The 15,471-nt window shown below is 40.4% G+C and overlaps 1 protein-coding gene across 1 annotated transcript in view; it reads left to right on the forward strand.

Annotated features, from left to right (window-relative positions):
• The window catches only part of CPED1 (cadherin like and PC-esterase domain containing 1), a 349,788-nt gene that overhangs the window by 325,317 nt on the left and 9,000 nt on the right, over positions 1-15,471 (forward strand). The window contains exon 21 of the mRNA XM_089672109.1: positions 4,078-4,224. Within this exon, the coding sequence (XP_089528235.1) occupies positions 4,078-4,224 (147 nt within the window). The remainder of the gene's footprint in view (positions 1-4,077; positions 4,225-15,471) is intronic.

The following is a 15,471-nucleotide window of genomic DNA, read 5'->3' on the forward strand; positions in this document are numbered from 1 at the left end:
GGGACTGACATGAACACCAGGGATTTCACAAAAAATGAAACAACACAAAGAAAACAGGATAGGTTTCATACAAGTACATGGTACAGAAGGCACATATCAGGAATATGAAATGCTGGGCTTACTTATTCATTAAGCTATACCGTTGCTCCCCCTCAGTGCAACCCAGTCAGTCTGTTCTGACTACTCAAATAAAAGCCTGTCTATGCGGCTTACCCTGTAATTGATTTTGTCTATTGGTTAAAAGGATGCTATAATAGTTTTGAATCAATTTAATTATGGCTCCTTTTTTATTATTTTTCGGTATTTTTCGACTATCAACATATAAACTTTGTTTTACACATTACAAAAACGTGACAAAAGGGTTCCTAGAGTTCTTCTGGTTATCTAAAGAGAAACCATCTCAGGGTGCTACTACTCCATTCTTGTACCATTTAGGTTGAATCAATGCAATGTATATCCCACGTTAATGTAATTTCCCATGTTTTTAAAAAGGTTGATTTAAAAAAAAAAAAAACACAGCATCTTGCTTTGCAACTCCATTAGTCCAATAGAAACCTCAGACTTGGCTGTTCCATGGAGGAGTCACTTCTTTGATGATTCATTCCAGTTCCGGGAACAACTGGCTTTTTCAGTACAGCTGAGGACTAATCATGCCAATGATGTGTAAATGGAACTAGAGTGCTATCTAAAATTTATTTTCAGGTTGATGTTAAAACCCTTTAATAAAAAGTGTAATCACGCAAAAATAAAAGAGTTACAGAAAAATCACTAGTTCCTAAATGATAGGAAGTGCAAAAGCTGTTTTGGGCTGATATCAGGAATCAAGGAACTGCCCTACAATCTGTTTTACTGTAACCATGGGCTCCTCTTGCCTTCACCCCCTACAACTATATATTCTTCCCGGGTGAATTCTGTTGAAGTATCTTCCCATAGCCACTTTGTGCAAGGATCTCTGTTATATGCATACTCCATAGGATATAATGTTAAACTCATTACACGACTGACTGGCTCTAAAATAGAAACATATATAACATAAATAAATATGTGTAATTCAGTGGGCACGTTTTTACATATGGTGTGGTCCTGTACTCTGCTGAAAACCTTCTGGGGGATGGTGGCCTCGGAGGTGTGAGCAGTTAGTGGGCTGGAGGTACCTGTGGACTGACTTATGCTACTATTGGGAATTGGTGATATGATTGTCACTACACATCATACTAGACTGTTCTTGTTCTATGCCTTTTACTACGCTAGAAAAGCTAGTCTGCTATAATGGAAGATATCTCCTACGATATCCCAATGGCATACTTTAACTAATAATGTCTTCCCATTGTACAAACTTACCTATTTAGACTGTAATTGCCCCAAGAAATTCCACAAAGTATGGAACCGTACACTTTAACCACTTCCTGACCACGCTAAAGCCAAAAGACGGCTACAGCACAGTCAGCTAGTAGAACCACATCCCCCGCACCCCCTGGGCTGATCACATGTCCAAGTAAAGGGCCAATCCGAGCTGCCTTTTACATGTGACCAGCTGGGTCCAATCACATCTGATAACAGTGTAACTAGGAATTGCCGGTTATTAGCAGTCATCTCCTCATGCTGACAATGCGTGAGGAGAGGAGAGCTGATAGGTGGCATTTCTCAGGGGGACATCTACATTCATGATCAGTGTAGACCCATCAGTGCGGCCAATAGAGCCCATCTGTCCTAGCTTTCAGTGCCCATCAGTGCCCATCTGTGCTAGCTTTCAGTGCCCATCAATGTTGGCTATCAGTGCCTTCTCAGTGTTCCCTGTCAGTGCCCATCAGTAATGCCTGTCAGTGCCCATCATTGCCGCCTATCAGTGCCCATCAGTGCCGACTACCAATTCCCATCAGTGCTGTCTATCAGTGCTCATCAGTGCCACCCATCAGTGCCATCTATCAGTGCCGCCTATCAATTCCCATCAGTGCCACCTATCAGTGCCCATCAGTGCCGCCTATCAGTGCCCATCAGTGCCGCATATCAGTGCAGCCTCATCAGTGCCTCTACATCAGTGCCCAACAGTGCAGTCTGTCAGTGCCTGTAAGTGCAGCCTATTAGTGCCCATCAGTGCAGCCTCATCAGCACACATAAATGAAAGACAAAAATCACTTTTTACAAACCTTTATAACAGAAACACACCTTCTAACTAAGAAAAACTGGATTAAATACCACCAAAAGAAAGCTTTATTTGTCTCAAAAATATAAAAAAAAAATTTTTTTGAGACAAAATTCAAAGTGTGACAGCATTGAAAGCTGAAAAGTGGGCTGGGCAGGAAGGGGGTTAAAGTGCCCGGTAGGCAAGTGGTTGCATAGTCTCCACTGTTCTTCTACCCTACTTCCTCTCTCCCTGCCCCTTCTACGTTCTCATCCCTTCTTCTCCTTTCCCCCTCTATTTTTTCCCTGCTTGCTTAATCGGTATATGGTGTTTTTCTTACGGAGCGTAGTACCATATCCTTGTCAGAGAATCAATGGGCGATTCTGATATTTGTTAGTATAATGAATCACTGCATGGAACTGCTTGGCTTAAAGGGGGACTAAACCCTTCCATTTTTTACAGTCAAGGAAGCTGCCATCTTGGCCTGTGTTTGATTCACAGTTGTCATGTGCTCACTTGTGATCAGTTATTATGACAGTTCGGTTGAGAGCACAAGCAACTGTGACACTTATCCTTAACGGCATGCCTTGAATGTAACTGTGTTGGGAAACAGTTAAATCAGTGGGTTTAGTTCCACTTTAAATGAAAATAAATGATTTAACATGAACAACAAGGAACACTTAGGAACCCATGAGTCAATTGAAGTTCCAAATGCCACATTTGGATGAGCTTACAAACTAAATGATGTTTAGAAGCTGAAACCACATTCCCAAATAGATTGTAAACATCTTTTCAGATAGAACTGCAGCTGTAGGACTTAGATTACAGTTTTCATGTTCTATATACTACAGCTACAGCATCCTTTTAGGATAAACAATATTACATTACTTAAAACGCACACGTCTATTTCAGTTAAACACCAACATCTTGGTGTAGGTTGTATTTTAGACCTTTGTCTCTTGATCAGCATTGTGCTTGTACCTGCTATGTTGTCTATTCCCACTTGTGTTCACTTTGCGTATGCAATCACATGCAAGGAAAATTTGGATGGATTTCAGCTTTCATGTGATTTGATGTTTATGTAAAATAAAAATGTAAATTAAGTAAAAAAAAGAAATATGGCAAAATATATTATAATAATGAATACACAGAAAAACAACCCTTCCTCTGCACACAAATGCATATAGTCTGCATACATACATTTACACACACACACATTGATTACCTATTAGGCATCTCTCTGTACTGTACATCAGAAGTAGAAGAATGATATAAAGGCTGTCATATTTTAACGTCACCTTTTGACAAGTTCGAGTAATTTTCTTTTTGCCGTTTCGCTTTGCTCTATATTTACATGGTCTCAGGCCTGCATACAACCATTGTACCAAAAAATGTAAAATGTTTTCAGATTTTTCCCCCTTTCTCTACTTGTTATAGAAAATATAGTCATGGTATTTTTAAAAAGTTATCAAATAAATGCTCTCTACTGTGTTAAAAACAGTATGCAAAACATTAAAAAAGTTATTGTTGAGTTCATACCAAAGCTTCAAAATTTGGTCAGGCCAGGAAGGTTTTGATTACCCTGAAAACTGAAATGGTTAATGTGCCAAATCTGGACTATTAATGTACACTATTTTGTATGTACTTGACAATAAAGCAATAAAAATAGCATTTTTAGCATTTCTTTCATCTTTAGTCCTGAGCAAAATAAAACAGAAAAAACATATGTGCACAAATACTGTAATGAAGTGAAATTTCCCATAAGTTTCATTTGGCTTGGTTGCTTGGCCTTCTTATAGATCGACAGTATCAGAAGAACAGTGCTGTATTGATTAAACTCGCTAGTGTATTTTTCAGCCTATTAAGTAAGCTAGTATGTGGGATCAGTAGATGCATTATACCATTAAAAAATGTAAATTAATATAAATATATATTTATATAACTTTTAAACACAGATGCAAGTAAGACAGCTGTCTGACGAAAACAAACTAATCCTGAAGACTGCTGCAGTTTATGGATTTGAAGTAGTGGATACATTTAGTATCACTATGGGTCGGTATAAGGAATTCTTACGTGGAAAATGTGGATGCCACTATCATGAGGTATGTATATAAAAAGAATGTTTTTTGATTTTGGTTAAAGACTGCTTCACACTTCCACATTCAGATATTTTGAGTCAACTTTTCTGTGGATTTTTACACATTTTACAATTTCACAGCAGAGAGGGCTGCAGGTAAACAGGTTCAATTTATGTAGGAGGATTTGTTTCATCTCTTTGCATCACCTGAGGCCAGTTATTTCTCTGGGTATACAGTGGGACAAAAAAGTATTTAGTCAGCCACCAATTGTACAAGTTCTCCCACTTAAAAAGATGAGAGAGGCCTGTAATTCGCATCATAGGTAGACCTCAATTATGAGAGACAAAATGAGAAAAAAAATCCAGACAATCACATTGGCTGATTTGGAAAGAATTTATTTGCAAATTATGGTGGAAAATAAGTATTTGGTCAATATCAAAAGTTCATCTCAATACTTTGTTACATATCCTTTGTTGGCAATGACAGAGGTCAAACATTTCCTGTAAGTCTTCACAAGGTTGGCACACACTGTTGCTGGTATGTTGGCCCATTCCTCCATGCAGATCTCCTCTAGAGCAGTGATGTTTTGGGGCTGTCACTGTGCAACACGGACTTTCAACTTCCTCCAAAGGTTTTCTATGGGGTTGAGATCTGGAGACTGGCTAGGCCACTCCAGGACATTGAAATGCTTCGTACGAAGCCACTCCTTCGTTGCCCGGGCGGTATGTTTGGGATCATTGTCATGTTGGAAGACCCAGCCACGTTTCATCTTCAATGCCCTTGCTGATGGAAGGAGGTTTGCACTGAAAATCTCACGATACATGGCCCCATTCATTCTGTCCTCTACATGGATCAGTCGTCCTGGTCCCTTTGTGGAGAAACAGCCCCAAAGCATGATGTTCCCACCCCTATGCTTCACAGTAGGTATGGTGTTCTTTGGATGCAACTCAGCATTCTCTCTCCTCCAAACGCGACGAATTGTGTTTCTACCAAACAGTTCTATTTTGGTTTCATCTGACCATATGACATTCTCCCAATCCTCTTCTGGATCATCCAAATGCTCTCTAGCAAACTTCAGATGGGCCCGGACATGTACTGGCTTAAGCAGGGGGACACGTATGGCACTGCAGGATCTGAGTCCCTGGCGGCGTAGTGTGTTACTGATGGTAGCCTTTGTTACGTTGGTCCCAGCTGTCTGCAGGTCATTCACTAGGTCCCCCTGTGTGGTCCTGGGATTTTTGCTCACCGTTCTTGTGATCATTTTGACCCCACGGGGTGAGATCTTGCGTGGAGCCCCAGATCGAGGGAGATTATCAGTGGTCTTGTATGTCTTCCATTTTCTAATTATTGCTCCCACAGTTGATTTGTTCACACCAAGCTGCTTGCCTATTGCAGATTCAGTCTTCCCAGCCTGGTGCAGGTCTACAATTTTGTTTCTGGTGTCCTTCGACAGCTCTTTGGTCTTCAGCATAGTGGAGTTTGGAGTGTGACTGTTTGAGGTTGTGGACAGGTGTCTTTTATACTGATAACAAGTTCAAACAGGTGCCATTGATACAGGTAATGAGTGCAGGACAGAGGAGCCTCTTAAAGAAGAAGGTACAGGTCTGTGAGAGCCAGAAATCTTGCTTGTTTGTAGGTGACCAAATACTTATTTTCCACCATAATTTGCAAATAAATTCTTTCCAAATCAGCCAATGTGATTGTCTGGATTTTTTTTTCTCATTTTGTCTCTCATAGTTGAGGTCTACCTATGATGCCAATTACAGGCCTCTCTCATCTTTTTAAGTGGGAGAACTTGCACAATTGGTGGCTGACTAAATACTTTTTTGCCCCACTGTATATATAAGTGTTTACAAACACTAAAATAATTGTGATATATTACAAATGCTTCAAAATGGATATACTGTAGATCAACAATAAATAGGCAAGCAATGGTATAACAATTCTTATATGGTACAGGAAAACATTCCGCAAAGAGTTACCTATATCCAAAAATGGGCATACAATTCAAATTACAAAGATTGGAGCCATGGGACTGTGTAAAACATTCACATTTCTTACTACACACAAGCAACATTTAACTAACAGTTACTATTAGGCAGAGGCGTAGCTTGAAGCTTGTGGGTCCCGATGCAGACGTTGACCTGGGGTCCCCCAACTACCACTTGCTGCTTCCACTGAGCACCAAGATACTCCCAATGAGCTTGTACAGTATGTAGAAAAGGAAACTCAGATGGCCCGGCCTGGGCCACACCTTGGGGTAGTCAGACTCAGGCCCTCTGACTTCTAGATTCACATATAAGCCAACTACTTTCACCCAGCAGTTCAGATTGTGGCCTGCCTGCCCCACTCAGCAGGAGTGAGCAGGGCAGGGAGGGAGGGGCAGTATTGGGCTGGGTGGAAGGGGCTGTATTGGGCTGGGTGGGAGGGTGAGCAGAGAGTGCCCTACTGGGAGAAAGGGCTTGCCCCATCACCGTGTGTAGGTGAAACCAGAGTCTCAGAGGACCCAGGACAGGCCCTCTGAGTTTACTGTATTTCCTGCACAGGGTGACGGGGAAAGCGCTTTTCCCCCTGTAACCCCTGCAACCCGTGATGCTTTTCCTATGCTATTAGGGATGAGCCAGCGGTTTGGTCTGAACCTAGGTTTAGACTGAACTTTGGTGATTTTGGAGTTCGGAGGAATGCCTGAACTCTGCCCATTCTGACCCCTTTTCGGCAACCATATATAAAAGGGGTATTTTTACCACTTCTACAGTCAGGTCCATAAATATTGGGACATCGACACAATTCTAACATTTTTGGCTCTATACACCACCACAATGGATTTGAAATGAATCAAACAAGATGTGCTTTAACTGCAGACTGTCAGCTTTAATTTGAGGGTATTTACATCCAAATCAGGTGAACGGTGTAGGAATTACAACAGTTTGCATATGTGCCTCCCACTTGTTAAGGGACCAAAAGTAATGGGACAGAATAATAATCATAAATCAAACTTTCACTTTTTAATACTTGGTTGCAAATCCTTTGCAGTCAATTACAGCCTGAAGTCTGGAACGCATAGACATCACCAGACGCTGGGTTTCATCCCTGGTGATGCTCTGCCAGGCCTCTACTGCAACTGTCTTCAGTTCCTGCTTGTTCTTGGGGCATTTTCCCTTCAGTTTTGTCTTCAGCAAGTGAAATGTATGCTCAATCGGATTCAGGTCAGGTGATTGACTTGGCCATTGCATAACATTCCACTTCTTCCCTTAAAAAATTCTTTGGTTGCTTTTGCAGTATGCTTTGGGTCATTGTCCATCTGCACTGTGAAGTGGCGTCCAATGAGTTCTGAAGCATTTGGTTGAATATGAGCAGATAATATTGCCCGAAACACTTCAGAATTCATCCTGCTGCTTTTGTCAGCAGTCACATCATCAATAAATACAAGAGACCCAGTTCCATTGGCAGCCATACATGCCCACGCCATGACACTACCACCACCATGCTTCACTGATGAGGTGGTATGCTTAGGATCATGAGCAGTTTCTTTCCTTCTCCATACTCTTCTCTTCCCATCACTCTGGTACAAGTTGATCTTGGTCTCATCTGTTCATAGGATATTGTTCCAGAACTGTGATGGCTTTCTTAGATGTTGTTTGGCAAACTCTAATCTGGCCTTCCTGTTTTTGCGGCTCTCCAATGGTTTACATCTTGTGGTGAACCCTCTGTATTCACTCTGGTGAAGTCTTCTCTTGATTGTTGACTTTGACACACATACACCTACCTCCTGGAGAGTGTTCTTGATCTGGCCAACTGTTGTGAAGGGTGTTTTCTTCACCAGGGAAAGAATTCTTCCGTCATCCACCACAGTTGTTTTCCATGGTCTTCCGGGTCTTTTGGTGTTGCTGAGCTCACGGGTGCGTTCCTTCTTTTTAAGAATGTTCCAAGCAGTTGTTTTGGCCACGCCTAATGTTTTTGCTATCTCTCTGATGGGTTTGTTTTGTTTTTTCAGCCTAATGATGGCTTGCTTCACTGATAGTGACAGCTCTTTGGATCTCATCTTGAGAGTTGACAGCAACAGATTCCAAATGCAAATAGCACACTTGAAATGAACTCTGGACCTTTGATCTGCTCATTGTAATTGGGATAATGAGGGAATAACACACACCTGGCCATGGAACAGCTGAGAAGCCAATTGTCCCATTACTTTTGGTCCCTTAACAAGTGGGAGGCACATATGCAAACTGTTGTAATTCCTACACCATTCACCTGATTTGGATGTAAATACCCTCAAATTAAAGCTGACAGTCTGCAGTTAAAGCACATCTTGTTCGTTTCATTTAAAATCCATTGTGGTGGTGTATAGAGCCAAAAATGTTAGAATTGTGTCGATGTCCCAATATTTATGGACTTGACTGTATATACTGTATGACAGCTTCCTGTTGTCATTGGTTTCTAAGGAAGCCACCAGTGCTTGCGTGCAATGCTTGCAATGATGTCACCACCATTCCTGCCCCTTTCTTTTATATAGCTGATAACAGCTCAGGGAGCTTTAATCTTGCTATGAGTACCATTGGGATCGGTCATGTGCTCTGGGTCATCTGTTGTTTTTTATTTTTGAATGACAATGAATTTACAATGAGGGACTTTTTGGGGATTTTTATTTTTTTTAATAAAGGACTTTTTAAACATTGAAGTGTCTTTATTTTAGGTTACACTTTTTTCACATGGTGGGTTGTATCTAAGGCCCCCCTTATAATTAAAGGTGTCTTTCAGATTCTGATAAGCACCTCACCCATAGATCCGTTCAGCATTTAAAAAAATCACTGACCAACTGGAATTGTTTTATTGTTTTATTCATTTATTTATTTATTTATTTATTAGTACATGTTTCCTAGGACAGGGCACTGCATGCACCTCAAGCAAATGCCTCTCCACCAGAGTATCAGTCTTTTACAGTGGTGGACAGATGCATATTTAATAAAGAAACATTTTTAATGGCCCGTGGCCAAGCAGAAAGCTGCCATAAGATTGTTGTCTTGCTATCACACATGCACATGGCCATTATTCCATCTTGCCTTCTGTTATCTCTATGTTGGAATCTGGTCTGTTAGTCACATCAGATTGAAAAGTGTTTGCTAATTACATAGTAATCAATGATCTTGAAAAGCAAACAATCTGCTCAGGGCTGCTGTTAGAAATTACGGGGCCCCATACCTGACAGGGCCCCCTCCCCAAAATATTAAAACTATTTTTTTTGCAAAAAATATATTAAAATCATTAAATTAGCAGATACAAACAAAAAATAACTTGCAACATTCCTGCTAAACCTAAAATATAAAACTGTATTGAGCTAAATAAACGTACACGTGTAATTGAGGTCTTGGGACTTATTCACATGATCCATGTGGCCTGTACAGTGTGAATCATTTTTTGGGGGGCTAGAGCTGTGTGTAGGCAGTCTATGTTATGCTATGGGGGTGCAGCAGCTGTGCAAACACAGCTGCAGGGACTAATTTGACAGGCGTGGATGCAGGTGCACAGCCCTGAACACAGAGAGTGAGCATTTGGGGCAATTCACTCACACCTGCACACGTATCAAATTAGGACTTGTGGCTGTGTTTGTACAGCTGCTATGTCCTGATAGAGCAACATCTGGCTCCAGCCACACAAACAAACCATTCATTCACACTGTACAGCCAGAGAACCATAAATTGTTTTTTAAAAAACATGAAAACATTTTTTTTACAATGTTTTCATTATTTTTTATTTATGTCTTTTTTTTTACTATGCTATTGGAGGGTACTTTGGTGAAATATCAGGGGTTGAAACAGACCACTGATGTCTCACTTTTGAGACAAAGAAAGGGACTGAGGAGATCTCTCAGTGAATGAACAGAAAGCACTCTGTAAAGAGGCTCCTGTTCATTTACAAACTGAAACATAGTAAACACAATTTACTATGCTTCAGTTATTAATGAACACATTAAGTGATTGGTACCGATCACTCACTGTGTCTATTAAGGAAATAAAGGGGCTGGTAATTAAACATATTTATTGTCCCCTTCCCCCGCTCTATATCCTGAAATTAAGGGAATGGCTCCACAACAAATCCATCTACCTTATAGATGCAAGCAGGGGCGGACTAACCATTTGGAAACTCGGGCACTGCCCCGAGGGCCCAGGGTCAGTAGGGGGTCCCATGAGATGCCCCTGTTACCTTTTTCATAGGCTTTTTTGAGTTTGGGCAAGGACACAGGGGCCCCATGATCCCCTATTGCCCAGGGGCCCCATGAGTTGTCAGTCCACCCCTGGATGCAAGGTTATATACTGAAAGGTCCAGGAACTGCACAGTAAGAATTTCCAAAAATGTCCAAAAGTAAGAATTTCCAAAAGTAATTTGGATAGTTGTCTCTTCTGTTCACTAATTTGTGAACAAATCATACAGAATTTGTTTAAATATTCTGATAGCTAATTGTTGCTAGTCTGACAACCCATGTCTGATTTGGTGACACTTCACTTTACTTTGCGTTTAACAAACAATTAGTGGTCATGTCAATATGCAAGTTAATTACTGAGCCTGAATTAGTGCAAATAAGTCTTTAGTACACGATCAGGTTTAAAACGCCCAGCTGAAGGAAGACACTAAATGTATTTGTAGTCTAGACTTCTTTGAAGAGGTCACATACACCACACAGGTCATACATCAGTGCCAGCTACCCTGAAGCCTAATATTGCCAAGTGTTTGCATAGCCTCCACTTTTTTAACATTATTTGAGCTTTTCAAGTATCATATTCTTTTTGGACTGTGAACCTCCACTTATCATTCAAAAACATGGATTTGAAGAGAGCAGTGGTTATTGCATAGTTAAAAATGTATCTTTATTTTGTTACAATTGTACTATAGCCTCATATGTCTAATATTCCAGTCCCTAAATGCTTCTTTCTGCCCAATGTCTAGTACAAAATGTCTGTACAATAAATTGGCATTTTCATGAACCCTAATTGTAAACAGCCATCATATGTAACTACATTGTAAATGTAGTCTGCTGGGATTATTGCTATCTGATTGGAAGATGACTGTTTTCTAGGCAGATAATTCAATGAATAAATAAGTCACATATTTGGCTTCATGTTCGAGTAATTGCTGCAAAACTTTATTGGCCTAATTTGTCTCTATCAATGTTTGTAATGACTAGAAGACTGAGATCAAGATGAATTTTGGATGGTCTTTACTGGACAAAATTCTCTTACTTGACAGCGTTTCCACATAATTGATAACTAAATTATTTTTACTAAAAATTTCAATATGAAAAAGAAAAACATTAGTGCATTTAATATATAAAATCTAAATGTAAAATCTTAAATTGTGTTTGTAGTTTTGTTTAAGGCATTATAATTAATGTGTAAGTATATTTGTGAAAATGTTTCTTGATGTATGATATTTTAGGCGCCAATTCAATTTATGGCTGTAAAGAGGTCTAAATGGTAGTGTAAAGAATGCTTTGGCAGTCGGTACTTACCGTAGTTTTCTTGCTGATCCTGATACTCTTTAAAATGAGGTTTGCAAGCAGGATAAAAAATGAATCTGTGTGTTTGTGCCTGATAAAAGTATTTCAAGGGTAACTGATGATAGTTTAAGTCACTGAGATAGTCAACAAGAAGATAATCAACTTTGTAAATGATATTCAGTATTTATCTGGTTCTGTTGTGCAGGGTCTCAAAAATGTCTACTGCATTCCAACATGAATTTTCAAGTTCTTTTTAATATGCAAATTGTAGAAAAGATGTAGTACTGTTTTCATGTAAACATCTAACATACCACCTCCTCCTTAAAAACTGTTTAGTAGTCCACTAAAAGGTTAAAACCTCATCTTTTTATTACACCTGTTGATTCAGAGACAGGAAGTGAGGGGAAACCTCCCTAATGGAATCACAGACAGAAATAAAAACTCTATTCAGGTTCTATGCCTTCCCCACTCTGTCCAAAACAAACAACATTTTGGCTGGCCTTTACCTGTGGACTGTTGTAGACCAACACAGCACTTCTATTTGAATGGATGCATAATTAATGGATATATATTTAAAAAAATTTCACCATGACATCAATGTAATAAATCAGCTCCAGTTGCAAAATGTAATACTATATCTCCACAATATTATTGTTCACCATATCGTAGCTACAATATATTAAAGAAATATGGTATGCAGTACCAATCCAATGGCATTTGACTAGATGTCTTGGCTGTAATAATTCCATAGTGTTATGTGTATACAAATTTATAACACCCATGCAAAAAAAACTAAAAAATGTCTGCCATATTTTCATTTATTCTATTTATACACTATATTGCCAAAAGTATTGGGACATCCCTTCAAATCATTGGATTCAGGTGTTCCAATCACCTCCATGGCCACAGGTGTATAAAATCAAGCACCTAGGCATGCAGCCTGCCTCTACAAACATTTGTGAAAGAATGGGTCGCTTTCAGGAGTTCAGTGAATTCAAGCGTGGTGCCGTGATAGGTTGCCACCTGTGCAATAAGTCCATCTGTGAAATTTCCTTGCTACTAAATATTCCACGGTCAACTGTTAGTGGTATTGTAACAAAGTGGAAGCAACTGGGGAAAAACAGCAACTCATCCACAAAGCAGTAGGCCACATAAAATGACAGAGGGTGGTCAGCGCATGCTGAAGCGCACAGTGCGCAGAAGTCGCAACCTGTCTGCAGAGTCAATAGCTAAAGACCTCCAAACTTTATGTGGCCTTTAGATTAGCACAACAACAGTGTGTAGAGTGCTTCATGGAATGGGTTTCATGGCCAAGTAGCTGCATCTAAGCCTTACATCAACAAGTGTAAAACACGCCACCACTGGACTCTAGAGTGGTGGACATGTGATCTCTGGAGTGACAAATCACACTTCTCTGTCTGGCAATCCAATGGATGTGTCTGGGTTTGGTATTTGCCAGAAAGGTACTTGCTTGACTGCATTGTGCCAAGTGTAAAGTTTGGTGGAGGAGGAATTATAGTGTGGGACTGTTTTTCAGGAGTTGGGCTGGGCTGGGCCCCTTAGTTCCAGTGAAGGGAACTCTTAAGATGTCAGCATGCCAAGACATTTGGGACAATTTCATGCTCTCAACTTTCTTGGAACAGTTTGGGGATGGCCCCTTTCTATTTCAACATGACTGAGCTCCAGTGCACAAAGCAAGGTCCATAAAGACATGGATGGGCGAGTTTAGGGTGGAGGAGCTTGACTGGCCTGCACAGAGTCCTGACCTCAACCCGATAGAACACCTTTGGGATGAATCAGGCCTTCTCGTCCGGCATCAGTGCCTGACCTCACAAATTTGCTTCTGGAAGAATGGTCAAACATTCCCATAGACACACTCCTAAACCTTGTGGACAGCCTTCCCAGAAGAGTTGAAGCTGTTATAGTTGCAAAGGGTAGGCCAACTCAGTATTGAACCCTACGGACTAAGACTGGGATGCTATTAAAGTTAATGTGCTATTAAAGTTCATGTGCATGTAAAGGCAGGTGTTCCAATACTTTTGGCAATATAGTGTATGTGAACATATAATGTAAAAGAAGGTAAAAAATTAAGAGCTGCGCTTTACCAACATCAAAACATATAACCATGACAATCATCTTGGATGTGATGAATTACGTAGGGGCAGGAACTTCTGGTTCATGGCCCCCTTCTGCAATTTGGAACACGTGCCAACTCCCATGCTGGCTGGAGCAGTGCAGATCCATTACATATATTGACAGAGGATTCCAGTGTTCCAGGTTCGGCACCGTACCATGTGAATGTGACTTTTTCTTTTGATTTTAAACATTTAAATGAACAATACTATACTATAGAGATGTTTTCTGCTTAATTCCTTCTACATATGGACAAGATTTATTGAGCTATATCTGAAACATTGCTATGCACAGTGGGGCTGTAGAAAAGCACATTTAGCCTACCTTGGTATGCACTTAGGGGGTCAACATCTTCTGGTTATTTTGGTCCTATAGGAGCAGGGGACATGGTGCACTGTGTTATGATTGTTGTGATGAAAGTACACAGACGGTGGTTGCACTTTATTTCTTTTTTGGTTGAAGAAGACAGTCACTATAAGAACTGAGACACATTTTTTTCCTATGCACTGGCACTCTAAAAGAGACTTATAATATTATATCACTTTTTTGTATTGGGATTTAGATTTTATATATACAGTGTTTTAGCACGATGTCACAGTTATATGCTTTGATGTTGGTAAGGTGCAGCTCTTAATTTGTTACCTTCTTTTGCACGTTGTGGGAACTAGCACCAAGGGTAGTGCTTTTGAAGCACACAGTCACTCACTACCTTCTTTTTAAAGGACTTTTTTGCTCAATTTTATTTAAAAGAAAGTTCCATACAACATAGGTTTCCCATGCAGGGGTATCCACCATCAATGCAAATGAAAACAAATATTCAGCCTCCTGGCTCTCTTTAGCAGCACCGCAGCTCAGGTTTCATGCCTCGGTCCTCTTGATCATTCACGACACGCTGCACCTGGGTTAGAGCCCTTTCTTAGCACTCCTGTTTCTCCAGCCCACAGGCTTGGGCCCTGTCTGCTCTGTCAGACTTCTCTGTGCCACCATGCACACTTGTGGCTGCTTCCTTGCACCCACATGGACTCCTTGGGAGGGTGGAGCCCAGAACCCTGGTCCTGACTCTAGAAGAGAGCCACACACACCTGACCAATCAGTTTCCTGGCCATTCCAAAAATCTGGTCCCAGGATTGGAGATTTCATCCCTCCCAAATCACTTTGAAATCTCCAGGCTCCTCCCAAAATGGACTTTACCAACAAATGAGGAAAGTGAAAAGCCAGTTTCCTCTGCATCAAACAAGTACCCTGGAACCCCTCAACCTGCCAAGTTGAGAATCCCGGGTGAACTATTCTTTTTACATTGTGACAGATTGCCACACTGTCACAACGTATACAATAGCGCTGCAAGTTCCAACTACATCAATCACCGGAAGGTTTTAATTCAAATATACTGCACAAACGCTTACATGACTTAAGGCCTAATTTTCAGTTTTGTACAGAAAGCTGCATCTTGATTTCATGCAAACCAATGCAGTACAGACTTCATCTATAGATGCACATTAACTAAACCTTAATTTACACCATATTATTACTGAGTGAGTGCATATATGACTTGCACAATAAAATACCAGACAAGATCTGTTTTGACTTTAGTCAAATTGGTGCATTACCAGCTTAACAACTGAACATCAAGTTCCAGCATACGTTGT

This window comes from Staurois parvus, unplaced genomic scaffold (genome assembly GCF_062004578.1).
Source record: "Staurois parvus isolate SC_StPar_1 unplaced genomic scaffold, SC_StPar_1.0 ptg000120l, whole genome shotgun sequence".
NCBI classification, from domain to species: domain Eukaryota; kingdom Metazoa; phylum Chordata; class Amphibia; order Anura; family Ranidae; genus Staurois; species Staurois parvus.